At 38.0% G+C, this 22,500-nt stretch overlaps 2 protein-coding genes across 4 annotated transcripts in view; one reads left to right on the top strand and one right to left on the bottom strand.

Annotated features, from left to right (window-relative positions):
• The window catches only part of LOC143281269 (uncharacterized protein C22orf15-like), a 6,339-nt gene extending 395 nt beyond the window's left edge, over positions 1-5,944 (top strand). Inside the window, exons 1-2 of one of the 2 annotated variants that reach the window (XM_076586389.1) lie at positions 1-874; positions 4,065-5,943. The exon at positions 1-874 is cut by the window's left edge and continues 395 nt beyond it. In XM_076586389.1, coding sequence (XP_076442504.1) covers positions 733-874; positions 4,065-4,399 — 477 coding nt within the window. In that variant the 5' untranslated portion in view covers positions 1-732 and the 3' untranslated portion in view covers positions 4,400-5,943. Of the gene's footprint in view, positions 875-3,414; positions 3,530-4,064 lie in introns of those variants that run through there. The other variant, XM_076586390.1, reaches the window with a different exon arrangement.
• Positions 5,945-8,192: 2,248 nt separating this feature from the next.
• LOC143281730 (CDAN1-interacting nuclease 1-like) lies at positions 8,193-22,123 on the bottom strand. 2 transcript variants are annotated; one of them, XM_076587005.1, is made up of 11 exons: positions 21,864-22,123; positions 19,899-19,944; positions 19,322-19,386; positions 18,388-18,445; positions 17,589-17,670; positions 15,559-15,650; positions 14,343-14,392; positions 12,497-12,564; positions 11,221-11,286; positions 10,386-10,491; positions 8,193-9,322 (listed from the first exon to the last, which is right to left on the bottom strand). In XM_076587005.1, exons 1-11 carry the CDS (start codon positions 21,959-21,961, stop codon positions 9,091-9,093), a joined length of 963 nt encoding a protein of 320 aa, XP_076443120.1. In that variant the 5' UTR covers positions 21,962-22,123; the 3' UTR covers positions 8,193-9,090. The 2 variants fall into 2 exon arrangements, with proteins under 2 accessions (XP_076443120.1, XP_076443121.1); XM_076587006.1 differs by having other exon boundaries at positions 17,589-17,667.
• Between the last annotated feature and the right edge of the window lie 377 nt (positions 22,124-22,500).

Genomic DNA, 22,500 nt, shown 5'->3' with positions numbered 1-22,500 from the left:
GGCGGCTGGTTCTGATTCCCAGTGCTGAAGACATTTTTCAGTGGTGGTGTGTACAGAGCAGTCAAGTTTTCAGATGATTGTTTTTTCATGCGTTGTTCTTTATTCTTCCCCCTGGACGGAGAAGTATAGGTACTGTCACTGATACAGTGATAGTGAATGAAATGACTCTGTGATAATATGTTACAGTCAAAATAAGGTCGGTAAAGAGAAACGTATATTCTTGAAGAAGAAGAAAACAAGGTCGACTGTACAGAACTACGTTTCACGTGGCGCTAAGTGTTTAGTGTACCTTGCCGACCCGCGCTTGAAGTGAAACGCCGGTATGTAAACAACGATTTAGTACTGACTAACAGTGCTTTGAAAACGCATCCTGTACCAGGACTGAAGAAGAGGACCCCATTAAATAAACAAACGCATTGTCGGCCTCTTTCAGTATAAAAAAAAATTGACCGTATTGTTTAACCCTTTCACTGACAAAAAACAACAACAAAAAACAACAACAACAACAAAAACAACAACAAAAAACGCATCCTGTACCAGGACTGAAGAAGAGGACCCCATTACATAAACTTTATTTAAAGTTTGGCAAACGCATTGTCGGCCTCTTTCAGAGAAAAAAAATTGACCGTATTGTTCAACCCTTTCACTGACAAAAAAACAAAACAAACAACAACAACAACAACAACAAAAAAAAAAACACACACACACAAAACCAGAGGCAAAAACTTCACCATGTTCATCATCGTCAAGTACGGACAGAACGAGTCTCTGCTGTGCAATCCAAGCTGTGCTGTGGTGAACCTGCTGACCAGCATCAAGAGAAGGGCAGGTTTCGGCAACACCAACCTCACTCTGGACCTCTCGGATGAAACTGGTAAGTATTCTGATTCAGTGCAGATTGTATGATATCTCTCATCATACGGACCCACTCCATTGTCTGTCCGCATGTTGTGTGTGTGTGTGTGTGTGTGTGTGCGCGTGCGCGCGTGTGTGCGTGTTTAACTTTGAGAGAGGTATAGATATAGAAGCGTGAACTGCTTGATGATTTTTTGACTCACTTGTGTAAACAAAGTGAGTCTATGTTTTAACATGGTGTTCGGTTGTCTCTGTGTGTGTGTGTGTGTGTGTTTGTTTGTCTGTGTGTCCGTGGTAAACTTTAACACTGACATTTTCTCTGCAAACACTTTGTCAGTTGACACCAAATTAGGCATAAAAATATGAGAAATTCAGTTTTTTCCAGTCATCTTGTTTAAAACAATATTGCACCTCTGGGATGGGCACAAAAAAATAAAAAAATGAAGCCTAATTATATGCAAACTGCATTTACTGTTATATTAATATTTTTTTGTATTCTCTAAACGTGGCACTTTGATCTGATATTCTGACCCAACAACAAGAGCAGTCATTATTATCATTTTTTGTTCAAACAGGAATTTCTTTTGCTAAACATGGACGTTTTATTTATTTTTGCAAACGTTTTGGTGCAGACAGTAAAAACTTGAGGGAAATTACTCTGTAATTAATGCTAGGGGACTTAATTTGCTTTAAACTGATCTTTCTCATCTTAAACATTACATTTTTGAAATTACACTCAATACATAAAAAGCTTGGATTCTTTTTAAAAAAGTGTATCACAAGTGAGTCTTGAAGGCCTTGCCTCTCTTGTTTTATATTCATTCATTTATTTATTTTTACACAGCAAATAATCGATTTATGAAAACAAGTAGATCGATCAAAGGAAGATACCAACTGGGCTCTTAATCAAACATTCAGAAAATTCGTGGAGAAGTAAATAACTGTTTGCATTCCCTGTCAGTCTCTCTCTGTCAGTCTGTTTGCTTTTCTCTCAACTGAAGAAGCCAACCTTCCCCCCCTCCCCCCCACTCACTTGACTCTCCCACCCTCCCAGCTTACATTACACGGACCTGACTGTGCTCTCTGTCATTGTCTGCCTGTCTTTTCTCTCTCGCCCACTTCCCCCATATACCACCCTCAGCCCCTCACCCCCTCTCCGCCCCACCCCTACCTTTCACCTGTCTTTCTGTTCTTTTCTCCTTTTCACTTACCTGTCAAAGACTACGCTTTTCATGTGTTAATTTGTTGTATGAATACACCGGTGTGCCGAGGTAAGTCTGTTGGGGGAACTATCAGATCAAAATCAATCACGCTGTTGACAGCTTGTCCGTCGGCAAAGACCATGCAGTCAACAGATCATGGCACCAAATGTCAACAACCGCAACACTACACCGTACACGCATACGCCTCGGTGACAGAACTGTCAAACAAACAAACCAATTGAAAAACAACAACAACAACAACAAAATTTGAAACGATCGAAGTTCAGTTCGTGCGCGTGCGTGCGTCATGGTTTCTCTGTGTGTGGGCACGGTGGTGGGTGTGCATGTGTTTTGGTCTGTGTGTGTGTGTGTGTGTGTGCGTGCGTGTGTGTGTGTATGTGTGTGTGTGTGTGTGTGTGTGTGCCGTGCACGTACACACTCGCGCGCTTGCATACTGAAGTAGGACACTGGTGTGCATGCGCATGCCCACCACCAAATGGATTAATTTCGTTACATAATCAATCAGGCCCTGTCACTGGAGAAGGGGTTATCACTGAAGCCAGATGGCGATGAGCACCACCAGTAACGAAACGAAGAACGAAAGAGGAGTATGTACGGAGCAATACACAGCAATCACTATGCCAGGATAACATTTTTATCAGTGACTCGTCATGTGTCGTGAATTCCTTCACAGCACGACACCGAGACTGACAAGCAGACATAACGTTGAAACATGTTTGTGATGATCAAAAGCATGAAGTTTTCACAGTTAATACTGATTAAGCCAACGGTGCACACACTGATACACCCACCCACACACACACACAAACACACACAGAGGCACTGCCAGCGTTCAGACATTTTTCTTGCCTCCCCCCCCCTCCTCCAATCGAACACCCATGTGTTAATTAACTGAATGAAAACCGACAAAATGGACATCATGGCAAAGATAATCATGGCGCTCCTGTTGTTTCGCCGCCATTCACGAGCGAATTCTATTGTTTCCCTGCTGATCGTCAACCCACACCTCTCATGAACCGTTGGCAGTAAAAGACGGTTGCCAAAACACACGAGGACAAGGGGTGGGCTTTTCTCCCTCCCCAGCTGATATCATTCACTGTCACTAATGTGGGTAATCGGCCGTACAGAGATCTTTTCTTCACCGCGAACAGTTAAAACCCCTTTCAAGCTCGCTCATGGAGTATTGCCGATCTTCTTGATATATACGTCCTCGTGGATCACAATGGAAGACTCAACTGTATGGATCTTTCACACTCTTTTGATATGCTTTTAACTGTGTTGTACGAAAGTAAAAATGATCCTACGTTGTGAGTATAGAGTGGGGCGCGGGCTGGAATAAACGAAAGAAAAGTAAACGTTTGAGAGAGGGAGAGAGAGGGACGGGATGAAACAAGAACCGGAGATGATCAACGAAATAAAAGTATCTTGGGCAGTTGCCGACCAGTATCAAAGTATAGTTTGACAGAAAACAATAACCGATTTGTTGCGCATAAATACATGAATCAATACGTATAGCAACAGCCCCAGCTTTGCCATGACGAACCACAGCACATTGTGAACTGTTTCCAAAGGAGATTGATTCATTAAGGTAATGTGATGTTTGATATGTAGCCTGTTGTGTGTGTGTGTGTGTGTGTGTGTGTGTGTGTATACATAAATTACTATTAGTGTTTGTGTGCAGGATTATGTATAAAGATTGTTACTTTAGTGTCAGTGCAAGTTTCACGGAGTATGGCTGCCTACATGGTGGAGTAAAAATGGTCGTACACGTAAAAGCTCACTTGTGTACATTCGAGTGAACATGGGAGTCATAGCCCTCGAACGAAGAAGAAGAATGCTGTTGCAAGTTTCACACATGGAGTTTTCCATTTCACAGCACAAGACAGCATGCTTTAGGCGCTATATAAATCAAACAATTTATTATAATCATTATTATTATTATTACAAACTCAGGCCTCTCTAACGGGGTGTCACTCTCATGCCCAGGTCTCATCAAGGAACTGGACGGGCACAAGAACGAGTGTGCCACCAGCTTGCTGTCCAGTCACGCCACATACATCCTGCTGCAGAAGAACCCCATCCAGACAGACGACAACACCCCGACTGACCCGCCCCCTGCTCAGTTCACCTACACAGCCTTGCTGGAACGCATCGAGGAGCTTTTCCCCGACTTTCGTCTGCACATGGCGGAGATGGAAGACAAAGCACTCAGCAGGGCGCGGAGATCAGGACCCAAGACACCTAGCCCTGCAGGTCGCCTGCTTACCAAACAACAAGCCAAGAAGAACAATCATAGATCAGGAAGTCATCGACGGAAGTGAATTCTCTCACTCTTGAGTTTGACGCAATATTTTACTTACGCACAGATTGGTTTAGTCACAGCAGACCCAATGTACAATACACGTATATAGGGTCTTTAGTCACAGACAAGAAGTGAAATGTTAGTACTAAGGGTTTTGTGTTGCAGTTCTGCTTTGCATCACTTTTGAGACCTGATATACAGCAGTTTCTTTGTGTGTGTTTTAATTTTGTTGTTGTTGTAAACAATGGGCTTCTTTTTCATTTTAAAACAGTGAGGTGTGAAAAACAAGCAGTTTTCCTGCCGACTCTCATCGTTATTAACTTATTCAGTCTTAGTTTCTAACAAGCTGACAGTTCTGGCCATTCTTAGGAATTTACAGGGAATGTGAACAATGGGGATGGGGTAAAAAGCTAGGGAGAAGTGAAGTGAGTGCGGGGAAACAGGATAGAATGAGCAGTGGTAGGATTTAATGGACAGGTTAGTTTGAAATTTGTTTGAATTCAAGGGATAAAAACGATAATGCCGTCTTCACTATTGAGCAATATTTGCTTTCAGAAGAGGCATCTAATAACAATATCCCACGTAATGTTGAATTAAAATGTCTGTTGAAGATAACTGGTGTGCATACTTTAAAGTGACATGTGCATGTTTATTTGAATGAAAATTTTTTTCTTTTTCTAAATAGCTAAAGTTAAATCTCCTACTAAGTCTGTTTTGTATTTCTCACCAGTATTACAGGAATATTTTCTGCTGGAGACTAGTAATTTCTTTTCTGGATCTGGCAGAGTCTGATATTTTCAATCAACTAAAATTTTTAAAATTTTTATTGCTCGTCGTTAACATCTCCATTGAAATCAACTCACATTTTCTTGATGATTTTGGAATCATAAGAATCAAAGATTTGAGCTTTTTCCCTAGTTTAAAATGCTTTGTGTGTTTTTTTTAATCATCAGAATGAGTCTTGACTTTAGTGCTTAAGAAAAGGATGTATGAGGGTTTGACTTTGGTGTGACTGCATGTACAACATGTAAGATTATGATCAGCTAATCTTAACTGTACCCTTTAAACCTATCATCTCACAAGATATAAAAAGAAGTAACTCTGGGATATTGCTACAACTGAACACCACTTCAGTTCTAATCACAGAAAAACATATGTGAAGTGAAGCAATGAAGTAAGTTAGTAAGCACTTAACACAGGTTCTGATTCAAACATTAGTGGAATGTTACAGTCTGCAGGTTACATATTTCATTCAAACATTAGTGGAACGTTACAATCTGCAGATTATGTATGTCATTTAAACTATGGTGTTAACAAGAAAAACTCAGAATAAACCAGAGGGGAAATATATTCAAAAGAGATTGGTAGTATATTAATTTTATCCTATTAAATAACACTGATAATGTTGCACAAGATGTGTGTGCAAGTGGTTCTGCTAAACGCTGAAGATTTTTTTTTTCCTTATCTTTGGCTCTTCATATTTTTTAAAAGTACAAAGAGATCTGTGTTGCATGCATGTAAATGTGATTAAAATGCTGGAAAAAAACACAAGAAAAATGCACATTTTTTATGATTTGTATGCAAGGATTTTGATGCCAGAGCACTTAAAACTGTTTAAACTGGTTTACCACACACACAATGATTATCAGGGAACTCAGAATGTTTAACTGGCTCAACTGATCAACCTTCACAAGGGAGATATGAATTCACAGGGTCAGACTAGCTGGCATCAACTGGACATGTGCTCACTGGCAACTGAATCTACAGTCATCACTGAGGCATCAGGGATTTGTTTTTGTTTTAACCATAACTGCCAACACAAACTGTGCACATGATTTAATGGACATAGCAACGCAGGCACAAATTTTAACACAAATTGCCCCCCTATCCCCCTTTCTAAAATTTGTTATAATAAAGACATGCACTTTAAAGACCATGCTTAACCCCTAGGCTGCCTATATGACGAGATAACTCGTCATGGAAAGCATGTACACTTCGCTGCCACAATGACGAGATAACTCATCATCGAAATATTCTGACTTTTCCCTGCTTTGCATTCAGTTTGTTGACAAAAATGCTGGTAGCTTTAGCTTGGGGAATCTTTCTAGATTCTATTCATAGCTAGAAACACCATCTGCATCATAAAGCAGTCTTTATTTGAACGTTTTGGTTGGGTTACTGGCTGCAGTCTTTGCCTGGCTCCTCTCCTCACTCGCTCAACAAAATGTCGGACTGACTCCGTGCTCAAGACATGTGATCATGGCGAACTAAATCAACCAAGATTACTTTCTTTAGCTAATGCTCAGAAAGAATTGAAGCATGAATTCGAAGGAGAAGACAGTGGTGAACATTTATAGGACGATTTGATAGAAAATAAAGGGAGCAATCAAGAGAGTGGCCAAGATACGACTATCAGTGAGTGATGCCAGCTGTTCAGCTCTAGCAGACGACAGAAGTCACCAAATTTTTAGCAGGACACAGTGTGAGTTATTTTCTTGGCACTCAGCCAACAAGGTCTGATGAGAACTGGATAAAGTGACCATGTGAGAGGGGTGAAGAGGAGGGAGGTGGAGACTGAGGGGGCGTGGCCTCACATCCATATTATCACTTGCAGAAGTCACAATGCATTATGTATCTATTTCTTTTTCAGTTTTTTTTTTTATATTGTGGTTGTTCTAGTATGATTTTGTGTGTGCAGATATCCATTTGACAAGAAAATATGACATTTTAGTGCAAATTACCTGACTAATCTTTGTAATGAACAAATAACAAAGAGCACAGAATTTTTAAAAAATTTATACCCGTTTTTTTGTGAAAAAACCCTGGCAAATAGATTTCACTTAAATCTTAATCAGTCAATGTAAAGCAATACTCTTGGAAAAGTATTCCAACTCCGTCTTGAACAGTACTCCAAATAAGAATCATTCTTAACAGACTGTTTCTGAACATAAATCACTCATCAAACCTCAAGACTTTCTCTCACACATCAGCATCAATTAACATCGCTGTTTGGCAATACCACAGTTTAATCTCATTACATGCTCCAACAGAAAAGATGTTGATTTGATCAGAAGAGCTACAGACAATGGCAAATTACATCATACATGAAACAATCTGAAAGATAACGTTCCAAGTATTAGAAATCAACAGTTTGCATGATCAGCTGTTCCTCAGGTATCCTTCTATCAGGATCTTTTCTATAGTGATGATCCTTTCATGGACACTGAAAATGAAAACATAACCACTGCTGTGAAAACAGGAAATGTATTGTCTGCTCAATGCTGAAAATGTAGACTGAGAAAATCCACAAGGATATATACTATTATTGCTTTCCTATTATGTAAGCCATCAGTAGTTATCATACATCAACATGACTCAGCAAACTGGTATTGAAAATGACAAACTACTGGTAACAAAAAGTTAAAGAAAAAAAAAAGAAAAAAAAAAGGTTAAAGTAATCATAACTTAAAAGGCAGTGTTTACTCAATTTTCACTTCATGCACATCAACATACAAGTACTTCAACATGTACATTCACACACCTGAACACACTGGCATGTCCATGCTTGTAAAAGAAAAACATTAAATTTAAAAAAAAAAGATTTCAGTCTCTAACAGTTTTTAGTAATCAAAGCAATGCAGACTTTATAGCTGATTTTCAAACACAATACAAATAATGCACTTTTGATGAACAACCAACCAAAGCATGACTATCAGATTTAAATACTGAAGAGATAGCACTGAAAAAAAAAAAAAAAAAAAAAAAAAAAAAAAAGCACCCCCCCCCCCCCCCCAAAAAAAAAAACCAACAACAACCAACCCACAGTAAATTACAACATAGGTATTCAAAATAAAATCTGTTCTTCTATTCTGGTTTCTGGTGAAAAAAAAATTAAAAGCTATTAAAAGTGTATGAAATAAAATTGTAAACCATGATAAAACCGTCATGTCATATTAAAACCAACCGTCATATCAAAATCAAAGTGAAGCTCCCTTTATCCCGAGTCTTAGTTTCTTAGATCACTCCTCCTTCTCTCTTGCCCATGCCAGAGTTAAATCCGATCTGACAATGATAATAAAATGCCTCAAAGCTAACAACATGTAACAAGTAAATTTCATCATTCATGATAGGGCACTTGAAATTGTACACTCCATGAAGCACAGGTAACAGCAAACACAGCCCTGGCAGTGTAAGTAGAAGTAGATAAAAAAAAAAAAAAAATGATGTCAAAAGGTCTTGGAATGTTCCACCCCCTCCCCCCTTCTCTCTCATGCACTGAACACACAACACAATTCAAGAGATGCACATCACCCTCAAACGTTCAGATTAGCATGGTGCACCAACTTGGGTTGCTGTTTCCTTCACACTGTCCCTTGCATGGTGGTGATCACAACGATACACATCACCCAAGTCTAGAAGGCACACAGCAGTTAGGTTCAGGTCAGTTGCTCAAGGAGGCGACACTGTGTTCGGGCAAATCCATGTCGCTTCACCACATCAGCTAAGCAGATGCCTGACCAGCAGTGCAACCCAGTGTGCTAAGTTGGGCTTTGAGGGGAAAATAAAGTAAAATAAATAAATAAGTAAATAAAAGTAATAATAAAATAAAATAGAAAAAAAAGGAGATGATATTCATAAATGAATAAGTATAAACACACACTCCAACATGTTGGAGCAAAACTGCAAAAAGTCCAGTGGCAGGAGAGGGCTTCACATGTCTGACGGACCTGTCTTAAATTTGGTGTTCAACTTCAAACTATCTGTCCTCGTCTGTGAGAGAACTGGCTCAGGAATCTTCCAGTCATCATGCTTGTCCCACTCATCCATATCAATCTTCTGCACATGTTTTGGCAAACGGTCGGAAAGCGCAATGCCAGCAGCCCTCTGGCAGTCCAGGGCACCAATGTACCCGAACCAGTAGATGACCAGGCCGGGGCCAAACCTGCACACATGATGCATGGACATTTTGAAAAGTCGGACTTTGCACAGAAGTACACACCATATCAGCATATGTCATAAAAAAGATCACAAAAACAGTGACATAAAGCAAGCATAACTGATTGGAGGAAGAAAAACAAATCTATTAGAATTTGAGGGGGTTCTGCCCAAGACAAGTTTTGCAATCATAGATTGAAACCTTGTGCTCCCTGAGCTTTTTCAATGAAAATAAACATGCTGTTCACCATTCCCAAACCTGGGAACCGATTGTGTGTGAATCCTTGCCTTTGAACTTTTGTGTCTAGAGGTTTGAGCCTGGTGGCTTAACACTTCAAGTTTAACCAGAGTTGCTCTAACTGCTGCAGCTGTTGTGCATGAAATGAATTGTTGGCTTTTTATTTTCTAAACAGGAAACCCATGAAAAGCCCCAAACAAACTGAATGGATTTTTTTATAAAGAAATTGGTAATCACCAATCAGCAGACAGTTCACATGCCTAAAAATACATTATCATGCAGTGGAAGGATGGAAATCGTGATGGAGAAAAAAAACAACCAACAACAAAATATTGGCCTAAAAGTTGGCAAGGTGCACAGTCCCTAGAAGTCACTGCTTCACTGAACTCCAAGGCAAACATGAAGTCACAGTTATTGTGCTAACATTCTGGCCACCCACTAAGAACTTATCAGGACTAATCAATATGAAACACATGTTCAAATAATGTTAAGACCTCTGCCACAAAAACAGGTTAACATGAGCAAACAACAATTTATACCTGAAAAACAAAACAACAGAACAAAGTATAATCACTGTCCAGCTTAACAATACTCTTGCTTTAGCAGTGCTTCGGTGCCAATATTCTACTTACACCCGAGATTTGGCAAAGAAAGCCATGATTCAACTAACGAGAACACGAATGCTTTATGCACATACCAGCAACCAGACCTACACACACACAATTATTCACACATACATTTTACAACATGCACATATGTGCACCTAACACAAGCAACATGCACACACACACACATACACACACATCTATATGCGTGCACACATGCCCCTCACCGGCGAGTGTATGGTCCAATCTGATCCTTGACATGCCTTGTGTGCCAGTACTCATCACCAAACATGGCCTTGCTCTCGATCCAGTTCACCACAAATCCATCTACCGCTGAAAAAATCAGTGTTACAAAACATTTCATTTTCTTTCCAGACACAATATCTCCCCACCCCATCCCATTATGACTGACTATCACATGACAGAGCTTGTATCCAGGTTTGAGAGCAGAACACCCCCAAACTCCCTCCTTGTGACTGTCACATGACAGTTCTTGCATCCAGGGTTTTGAGAGCAACTGTTGATGTTCAGTCTGTTGGATCTGAGAGGGCATGACTGATCAGTTTGCACTGACCTGAACCAAGAAGTGTCATGTGAAAGAAAAGAGGTAGGCCCTACATGATGTGTAATTGAAACTTACTGTAACGGAACAGATTTAACAGAAAGCACTGCTGTCAGTACTGGACTGGCAAACACTTATTTGACAAGGTTCTGAAAATAGTAAGTAATTTCACCTCGAATGAATCAACAACAACTTAAAAAAAGAAAAAAAAAGGCAGATGTCTGACATTCAACACCACACACTGGGCTATGACAGCTTTGTTGTTTTTTCTGTTATGCATTAATCACATAACAAAAAAGTATAAACGTCTTTTACAGATCAACATGGCAATGAAACATGAAAAAGAAAAAGAAATTACTCAGCTGTAACATTTATATCATATGAAGCACTGAATCGTTGATTACCTCTGTCTTTCTAAAAGGGACTGCCATAGCTGTGCCAAACAGTCAATGCATGAAAGATGACCTGCAAACCCAACATCACACAGAGAACAAGCTCACCTATAGGCATGGTCAACTTGACATCTGGGGTCTTGTCATAGCCTAATTGACGCATTTCCTCTTCGGCTGAAGCAGACAAAAGAGACTGATCATGACAGATGTTCAATAAGACAACAAATGGTAAACATGAAAAACAAAACAAAACACACACACACAAAAACAACTGCTACTGAATGGAAAAATATGAGGATCTGGACGGACTAGCCCCCCCCGCCCCCCGCACGAGTCTGATATGTGTCTTTGTCACAAGGACATATCTTTACAAAGGTCATAGGTTTTTCTTTTCCTTTTCTCCCCCCCCCCCCCCCCCCAAAGATTTATTTATCTTACAATTTCTGTGCCTTGTAAGGTTGCCATTTTCAATTTCAAACCTTCATATTCATCAGTCTTAAAAGGTGCAGACTTTTACAGTGAAACTGTGCATTCAGTTTCTCTGACCATCTGGAAGTTACCTCCTCTCAGTTCACACTGTCCTGGTTGCTGACTGCAAAAGGGCAATCTGTTCCGTTATTCTCAAGCAAAGTCTGTTTGCATTTGAAATTTGTTTTCGGCTTGTTATCCACACAGAAATGAGCAATGCAGCTAACATTCAGACACCGTCCCTTGATTACCTATCCCCCTGTTATAGGATGCAGGTCAGTCTAAACGAACCAAACACGACAGTTGAAAACTAGCTGTCCAACTGAACCAAAAAATAAGGAGAGGATTGGGCTCCCCTTCCTATGCCAAGACTTAGACACAGTGACGATGATTTTATTGCCCTCATAGCCATAACCTTTAAACCTTTCAATAAACACCTTAACTGATTTTAAGTGGACATACGTTACGAACCATTGAACAAACAGATTACTGCTCAAGATGAATAGACTTTGATGAAAATTTCCCAGGGTCAAGGAAATGACTTAAGAAATTCCCTGTCCACATGGCAGGAGTCAAAGGTTGACAAGTTACATTCAGGGAAGATCCCAAAAGTTGGTTGAGTATTCAATCATCCTTTCAAACAACATATAACACCTATACTGTTTAAACTACAAGTTGCTGTGCAAGCTAAAAATTTGTATCACATGCTGCCATTAAAGGACATTTGGAGTAAAAGGTGTATAACCTGAAAACATTTTCACAAAGCATTGCAGTGTTATTGTCATGCAATATGGTTTTGTTTCTGATCAATTCAATCCCACTGGAACAGAGAGAGAGCGAGAGCAAAAAACAACAAAACAAACAAAAGACAACAACAACAAAAACACACACCAAATACAAACTAACACAGACTTACGTAAATATCCGATGTCATTTTCTGTGCACCATTTTTGGAGACGTATTTCACACTCAATGCCAATAGCACTGTGGATGAAAAAAAAATTTTCATGAAAAATCTGACATCTGAATAACTGGCATAATATTTCATTCTACACATCTGTTGTTTCTATAAACAGTAAATTATTTTATTCAAGGCATTCACACTATTACATTGCATATAACTACAGGCTTTTCTTTCTTTCTTTTTTTAAATTTTTTTAATTCATAGGAAACATTCCTTTACAAGAAAAAAAAGAAGAAAAAAAGGAGAAAAGAACACAGCCCTAAACTTCTAAAAAGAAAAAGAAAAAAAAAAGAGCAAACATGCACTGGCTTTATCATGATCGCCTTGAAACAATGTAAAAAAGAAATTGGCAAGATGAATAAAAGATGCCAGTCAATAGATCTGTACATCTGTTCCCTCCACTACTCTCTTTGCAGTACTGTTCCTGTATTTTTTTTGGTGTCAATTTTTTTTTTTTGTTCAACACAGAGGTACTTCTTTATTTATCTAATTTGCTTTTGCTTGTACGTCAACATCTTGTTTGACAGAAATCACAATTTAATGCAGAAATGAACTGGACTCAGAAGTAAATGTCGATTCATTTTTTGTATCATGTCTTCCTCACCTGCATGAAACAGTATTACAACTGGTTTTTTTTTCTTTTCTTTTCTTGGCTCTTTTTTTGTTTTGTTTTGTTTTTGTTTTTGTTTTTGTACCCCAAAGTTATCTTCACGATGGCTGTTGTCGTGCAGTACCGTTCCCTTTGACATTTGAGGAAAATCTTTTATGCTGTGTCTGTGTTACTTGTTTTTATTAATTTATCATTTCTTTGGTGGTTTTTATTGTTCGCTTGATTTTTTTTTTCTTTCTTCAACATATATATAATAAAAAAAAAGTTTTCATTCTGATCATTCAAACGAATGAAAGAAGCAAACATCCATTTGCAAAAGCAGCTGCTGAAGGAAAGACTACAATAAGAATTTAAGTGACTGATTAAAAAAAAAAAAAAAAAAAAAGTGTCAAGACAGACCTCAGTGAATGGAACAAAGTAATGTTTCCTTAACAGCAAAAAGGATACACACAATCATAATAAGCCGCAAAACTCAGTACTTTTAAGTTAGAACCATTGACAGTTCATATTTATGTGTGGCTGCAAGAATGAAGATGAATTGTGGGAAAGGAATGGCATATGGCTTTTTTAAACTTGAAAAAAAGAAAAAACAAAAATCAAAAGAACAACTACCAAAAAAACAAAAGAACAAACAAAAAAACCCCAAAAAGCAAGTATATGTGCATGCATATGTGAGGCCATCTTTTTTTGTTTGTTTTTTCTTCTTATAATCTTATGATTGTAAATTTCAAACAAGATAGAATAATGAAATGGAATAATCTGTTGCTCTAATCATAAAAATTCAGAAGAAAAGTAAATATAATTGACATTGCTGCAAGTTCAACAACAAAGTCTCCAGTTTTATTTAAAAGCTGTGAAACCTTCAATAATGAACATGGAATCACACTTTAGTACTTGCATTTTGGTCAATTTGGACACAACCCGAGTAAAGATCTTGAATAATAAACTTGTTCATTGTGATGTACAAAAAGATCAGCATGTAGCTTTAATTAAGACTAAAATGGTATGCTTATATCTCATTACCACTGATGCACATGCATGTGTTAGTGCGCATGTCTGTGACTATATTTTTGAACATGTTTACAAGCGTGTGTGGAAAAAAAAGAAGAAAAAAGCAACAAATACCCAAACCATTAAAACAGAGTTTATGAAACACTAAAGAAGCAAGAAGTCCGCATATTGGCTTACCGTTTCGTTCTGTCTGAATATGGGCCGTAAATGTCATCACAGCAAACCGCCTGCCAACAATACACTAAAATGTCAAAATGGCCGTTTTACACCCGATACACAGCCTACTGTTGGTTGGGGTGGGGGGTGGGGGGGTGAGTGGGGTCAGGGGACAGATTGGTGAAAAAGACAAGGCAAAACAAGTTCTTCGTTAAAGAGAAAGCGACTGAGATGGTATATTCACTTTAGGCCTAGGCCATTCATGAAGGGGAATGTGAACAGATAATAATTATGGCATCAGTTATGAACAACATGGAAACAAACAGCAATGCAACAGAAAGGGAGAGTGAGTTGGGGGAGAGAGACAGAGAGAGAGAGAGACAGAGAGAGAGAGAGAGAGAGAGAGAGAGAGAGAGAGAGAGAGAGAAAGAGAGAGAAGGAAAAAGCAAAGTTAGACCCATTATTTCTCTTATTCACTATCTACAGGGTGAAACTAAGTGTCTTCAGGATTCTTGAATGGATGGCACACCTATTTAAAAAAAACCCCAAAAACAACAACAACAAAAAAACAACAACTACTCTAAATAGAATTTGATGCCCTTGTCTTGAACATAGGATTTTAACTATAAAACAAATACAAAAAACAAGAAAACAAGGAACCAGTCTGCTTACCTAAGGTGAAAAAAGGGACAATATCTTAAAAACTTAAGTACTGTTTTTCATTTCTGAATCTTAACTTATAACCAAATAAGTAATATATTTATGTACTGCCTACAGAATTTCTATCTTCTGCTGGAAAAAAAAGGAAAAAAAAAGCCCAACCCAACAAAAGCTGCAGATGGTCATCATAATATTTTGTTCCACAAACAATGAATGTTTGTACAATCGAAGATAATTATTCCCCCATGTGTGGCTGAAACACATCCTTGAACATGAAAATCACTGTCAAGCATAACAGGACACACTGCATGCTGATTTAACTGTCAACTGATAAAAGGAAAGTAACACATGAAGAATTCCAGAAAAAAAGGGTACATAATTAACATTCTCTAGCCCGTCTCAGGATTTTTCACAAAGCATATTTTCTGTCAAGGTTTAGGATGTAACAAAAACCTGCTGCACAACAATGCCTCTGAAATCGCAATGAAATGAACAACACTGAATTCGGAAACCAGGAAAACACTAACAGAGACCAGCTTTATAAACCTTTCAGACACATTTGCACACATATACATACCTCACTGATTTCAACAGACAGAACTGGGTGTTCAAGTCTGAAGGGGTGTCGCATGAAATCTACTATGGCTTTTGATCGAGTCTTGGACTTTGCTGGGGAAAGAAAATTGACCTTCATCAAACTTGGAAAATGTATTTTCTTTTGTAGGACAGAACACAGATAAGCATACCCTCATGTTCTTTTTCCTGGAACCAAAATCACTACAATCAGCACTATTTCAAGACACACAAAAAGACAGATGGTTTAAATCTAAATGTGAAACAACAGGAGAGGTATTAAAGCCTTTTAATCAAGTGGGACTGGGATATGATTAATCAATCATATAAATTACTAAAGGAACTACAACAAAAAGACATGCAACCCTCCTCCTACAACCCCTCTCACAGGATACGTTTATCTATTTGGACTGATTTTCAGAAACAAATACAGACTGACAACAACAACATATCTGCTGCCTCTTGATTTTCTCTCACTGAAACGAAACAAAATTTCATTCTACCAGGGTACAGAAACACGAACAAGGAGGGGTGGGTGAGTCAGTAGGCAAGGGTTAAAGACTATGATCACCTACATATATTTAGAAATATGGGAACTCTAAAAATCACATTGACTGTGTTCACTGCAGACTGTTTTGATTCCATATAATGCAGCAAACAAACCTACTTCACCCCTGACTTTGTCAAGGAGCCAGGGGCAATGGTCATACCACCTTGAAAGCACTGGTTCTTGTCCAGTCACTGAAGTTAAGCAACTGTGGTAATGTGTGGATTATTTTGGATAGGCCTGAGAACACACAACAGCTCTGCATTTTACAAGTCCTTTCATAACCGAGATACAGACTCATGCACTGCTGGTCGGGAATTTCAAGCAACACTCAAGATCTGAAGACGCATCAATGAAGTGATTATGTGTGACTGTGTGGTCCCAGTCTTCCAGTTTTATTCCACTGCACATTTAAATGATTAACTTCTGGTAGAAGCTGGCTGGGGCCAAAATGATCACACAGTGACATGCTTCTGACGGGGTTTGAATCCACCACCTCCCAGTCACCAGCAAACCACTTTGCCGGGGGGAGGGGGCAAGGGGGAGATTGTCATGCGCAATTGTCACAAATAAACAAAACACCAAAACTGAATTCAATTACTAAGGGAAACGCCATGCAGTCATTTCATGTGTTGACATTGGTGCCATGAATGTAATTAAATACAATGGGGGTAAAGTTCAGATTGTGGCATTCAGCACTCACCAATGGACCCTGGAAGAACAGGCATCAACCGAAAAGGCACTATTAAAACAGCTCTCCAATACATCTTTAGTCCCATTTCATTAAACATTCTGCTGAGTCATATTTACAAGAATAATGTCACTAAATATACACATATATTCAGCTAAAATAGATACCACTACCATATATCACCAGACCAGATTGGGTTTTATGATTTTATCTGATTCACCCTGTAACAGCTCAGAATTCACTGTCACAGTCAGACGAAACTTAAGTTAGGCCATTTTGCAAGCAGTATTTTTTATTTAATTTTTTTTTTTTTTTTTTACAGTGAAGGCTTTCATTTCATTCTGCAAGTAGAGAGTTGTCCTATCAATCACATGACTACTTAATATGGATCTGAAGGAAGGGTGGCATTTGATTTCTTTTTTTTTTTCCTGAGGGGTAGAGAGGGCATCATGAATAATTTTTTTTTGATTAATGCATAACAATGTGGCCATTATGATTCATCAGCAATATGAAATGAATGTGTAATATTTTACCAGTGAGGGATCAATGCGGATACATTGTATCACACACACAGATAGACTAAGAGGGGCGTCTTTTCACTGTTAGCCGCGCGAAATTTGGCCAAACAGAGCAAACCATAGGCCTAGTTTGCATCAGTTTGACATGGTACAGTATATGACACCAATATATATATATATATATATATATATATATATATATATATATATGTATGTATGTATGTTTTCATCACTTAATCCAAATACTGAATACTGATTATGAAGTCATTTCCACTTACAATGACTGTATTGCTCAGGATCAGTCTCAAACAGATAAATCTCAAGAATGAATCTCATCAGGACACATGGTGCCACGTCCTTCTGAAACAAAAAAAGAGAAAGGGACTGTGATTGAAATGATAAAATGATAACACCACCAGAATGTCAGATACAAAGCACAACATCACTGCTGAGATCAAAGGCAGTTTAAAATAAAACTCTAACTCAACAGCAGACAAAGAAACATTTATCAAATGTTGCCAGGTGTACTTTTACAATGAATTCCTTTTCTGAATCTAGTTTTCCTACAGCATTCAAGCATTTTGGGCGGGGAAAGTAAATGCACAGTGTTTACAACTGCTGATCCCCCCCCCCCCCCCCAAATATAGATTTCTCATTAAAGATGACTAATCAAAGAAAACTGCGGACACTCACATCCAACTGCTGGGCAAGTGGTCCTCAGATTTGTCTCTTGAAAATGAAACAAAAATGTTCTGGAAGACTGAAACCGCAAACACACTAAAACGCTGCTTGTCTTTTGACTTGCCTGAGGCCATATTGTGATTAAGAGCCCTTTATTTAACATGAAATGAAAGTTTCACTAACATTTACATGCATAGATTACAATATGTGAAGTTACAAGAAATCTACTTCAAAGTTCAAGACTACATCATCATTCCAAAAATCAGGTTTTCAATTCTTACTCATCATAACAGAAACTAACCGTACAACAGAACTGATATTCAGTTCCAGAGAAAGGAAAAGACACATGCACAACAATATATCTCATCCTTACACACACAAACAAAAGAGTCATACCTCTCTTGCCATATTCAAGATGATATGCTTTTCTTTCTTTTCAGCTCTTGCGAAAAACCTGAAACACAAATTATTTCAACAATCAGCAAAATGCAGACTGATATCAATCATTTCAATGGAAAAAAAGAAAAAAGAAAAAGAAAAAAAAGGAATGTCACCCACTGTATCTTTAAATTATCATAATCCTTCCACAGCCTCCTCTTTCTTTAACCAGATGTCTTTTTTCACCTATGAATAATAATAATAATAATAATAAAATCAATACATTATAAACTGACATAAATATTAAAAACATTTTTGATTTCTTATGTCACAAAATCACCATCAACACTTTCAGTGAAAAACAAAAGCATAAGAAAAAGAAGAAGAAAAATGAACAATACAAAAAAAAAGTTTGGTAAATAATGTACACATCCAGTGTATGATTCACGAATCAAATCAAAATGTGGGCACTCAAGTCCAGTCAGCAATCCTAAACGTATCCATCAGCTTGCTATTGCACACCTGATGAAGATCAACACATCTGTAAACAACCCAGTTACTGCAGGTGGTGATCCGATACAGGAGGTTGACTCCTTCACCTATAAACAGGGCGTCACTGACAAGGATGTCACTTCCATAGTAGGCAAAGCTAGAGCAGCCTTCATCACCCTCAAGAACATCTGGTCCTCCAAAGAAATCACAACAACAACAAAAAATATGTATCTCCAACTCCAATGTGAAGTCCATCCTTCTCTATGCTTCAGAGACATGGAGAATGACCAAAAAGACGCTACAGAAAATCTGCTGGAGAATGAGTGAAAAGAATGTACAGTAGGAGAGTGAAAGATGCATGTGAAAGCATGGACTCCTGCACCAGTTGCCAGAGATGGGGGTTAAAACTAAAAGTATCTTTGATGTGGAAACAAAAAAGTATATAAAATGCTCTACTTACTGGTCTTTGTATTCTTTTTTCCTCTTGCCTACGTTGTGGAACGGGAATGTCTCTGTCCAGTATTTCTGAACAGAAGAAATAAGCTTCATCAATAGCAAATATAAGTGAAATTCATAACACTATTAGTATTACAGTTTAATGTAAAATACACCAAGACATAAGCATCACTATCATATATAAACATATATACATCACCATTAAATGGATGCCAGGAACAAATCAGACTGGAAAAAAAGGGTGAATAATAATTATGCTAACAGCTAAGTTAATACAACAGATACATCGATATATTAGATGGCCACCCAGTCTAACCACATTAAAATCTGTGCCTCAATCAGCCATTGAGAAACCACTCATCCAAATAACTGCCATGTAATGTAGACACACATTCAACAGTTTCAAATTTAATACAATGAATATAATATCAATATGCCAAGCCCTTTCTTACTTAAATAAAGCCTTGTCTTTTTCATTTAAAAAAAAAATACAACAGGCTTTGGAGTTTGGTCTAAAATAAAATGCTAAGTAAGTGCAACAAGTTTAATTTTCAGAAAAAAAGAGATTTAAGTCACTTTACCTGAAGTTCCTGTAAATAAATACAGGTAAGAGTGTGTGGTGAGACACTGAAACAAAGGACAGTTAATCAATCATTATTAATCAGTTAAACATTAGGACCCCAGACAAAATGGTTCCACAGTACTGAGACAAGACAAACTTCCACGTTTCATCTTTCACACAGTCACACAAAACTAGTGTCACATTAACAATGATTAAGCGCTCCTAGCAACTTAACAATTTCTTATTCTCAACAGACCGCTGGAGAGTTCCGCAGTCATCTTGGATATTGTGCATGTGCATCTAACTTACTTGAAATTGCAAGCAATGCCAAAGGCGATCGACATAGGCAAAAGCAGCAAACATTTCTTCAGTTGCTATAACCAAACTCTTTACAATATATGCACAATAAAAAAGAACAAAATATGAAGCAAAAAGTCAAAGACAAGAGTCTTCTGTTTCGCATCTCAGGCCTCTCTTGATCGCCTTGTTGCTCAAAATTTCAGAGAGCCAACTTCTAGAGCACAGATCATGTGGCGCCTCTATAAGTCATGTCAGCATGGAACTCTCCAGCGGTCTATTTTCCAATCGCCTTATTTTCTACTATTAAAATTAAAAAAAAAAAAAAAAAAAATCATCAGGTAGAAAAAAATATCCAATTACAATTACTGAGAAAACCACAAAATAAAGGTAAGATAAGATAAGAATAACTTTATTATCTTCAGCTAGACAACTTTGGTCATGTACATTATCACAACATAGAATGATAGACAAGTAAACAACATGGAGACCATAACTATAAAAACAACAACAGCTGTTAGGAATATAATGAGAACAAAGGTGTAAAAATATCATATACACTGTTTCATACATTCATTCCACACATTGCTGGTAATATTTCAAATGTAAAAACAGAAAGAATTAATAGACACTATTTTGAATATAATTCTGAGCATTGCCTACTATACTGCACATTAATTATAATAGATAAGAATAACTTTATGATCTCATAAAGATAAATTGCATCAGGTGCAGCAAAACTCAGCACACACACACACACACACTGTGTGTCGCCCCCTCGCGAAGCGCCACTATAAATAATAAATATTTTGGGGGGTTTGTTCACACAGGCTGGTGTCTTAGGAATTTAAAATTAAATACACACACAAAACAAACAAAAAACCAACCAACAACAACAAGAACAACAACAACAACAAAACAGTACCATAAGAGTGCATGGTAACCTCACTGATCACTTCATTGGACTTATGCCAACTTTTAGGAAGCCTGGCAACAAAACTCTGCAGGAAACCACCACAATGCCACACAGGCAGTGATCACAATGATCAACTTGCTGAGAATCCACATGACAGATTTGGTGGCCAACAATCCTGTTGACAACTATATCGGCAATATCAAGAGTTACTGAGTAGTAACAAAGTGTATAGAAAACAATGAACAATGACAGTGAATAAACGCGGACAAGCAGCTTGCCGAGAAGTAACAGTGTATAATGTTCACGAAACAAAGAATGGTGTCACTAACTTTCCACGTGGACATGTTTACAATCACACACGTTCTTTTAACAAATGTCGATATAATAATAATAATAATAATGGTACTTATATTGCGCTGAATCTTGTGCATAGACAAATCTAAGCGCTTTCGCACCAGTCATTCTCACGCACGCATAACTCTAAAACTGGAGAAACTAAAGACAAGGAAGAGGCAGGGAAGGGAGGCTATTTTGGGAAGAGGTGGGTTTTAAGGCCAGACTTGAAAGAGCCGAGTGTGGAGACTTGACGAAGCGAAAGAGGAAGTTCATTCCAATTGCAAGGTCCTGAGACAGAGAAAAAAACACGACAGAAAAAACCCACTACACTTACTTCACAGCAGAGCCTTAACAACAGTCAAGAGACACTAACAAGACATGTGGGACTGGACACCAGTGAAGAAGACACGAGTCAAAAAGACAGAAAAAACTTACTTTTTGATTCCACACTTCTCAGCTTGTTCCACGACTTGTCGTCGTGATCGGCATTCAGTCAGTGCTTCTCGAATTTTCTTGTATTCAGACAACTTCATTTTTATATTTTAGTGAATTAACCAGAGAAAAATAACAGAGACTGGTTCTCTAGTTTAACAGACTATCGGCTGTCGACCCTCAGTTGTTCGTTGCTTCAGTCTTGAGCGCGCGAGCGTAGGGTGGAACCAGACATGTGTAGAGTGGAGAGAACGAAACCCTCCAACGTGCTTTATTTGAAATGTACCGGAAGTTATCACATTTGAGAAACAGAAACGGAACCAGTGCTGCTCAAAGGTTGGAACTTTCTCTGCTTGTGAAAAAACTCTTATTTGACTGTACTTTTGATATTTTGATTTCACAGATTGTGTATTTAATTTTATAAGCCAAGCAACAGTTTTTATTGTTTTGTTTTTACCTGAAAAAACAAAACAAACAGTATGCTTTGTTCGTTAGAAAAAAAAATTAGAGTAATTTGCCCTTGATTAAGCCGGAAAGAGAATTCGTGGACAGTCTCAAAAAGTGAAAGTTGCGAGTTCATCGATTGTACTTGTGTAAATGCTTCACAATGGGTCTGGGTAAAACAGGAGGAAAGAAGTGC

Source organism: Babylonia areolata, chromosome 4 (assembly GCF_041734735.1).
Source record: "Babylonia areolata isolate BAREFJ2019XMU chromosome 4, ASM4173473v1, whole genome shotgun sequence".
Taxonomy (NCBI): Eukaryota; Metazoa; Mollusca; class Gastropoda; order Neogastropoda; family Buccinidae; genus Babylonia; species Babylonia areolata.
The sequence above is the reverse complement of the archived record's forward strand: the minus strand, read 5'-3'. Positions and strand labels throughout refer to the sequence as shown.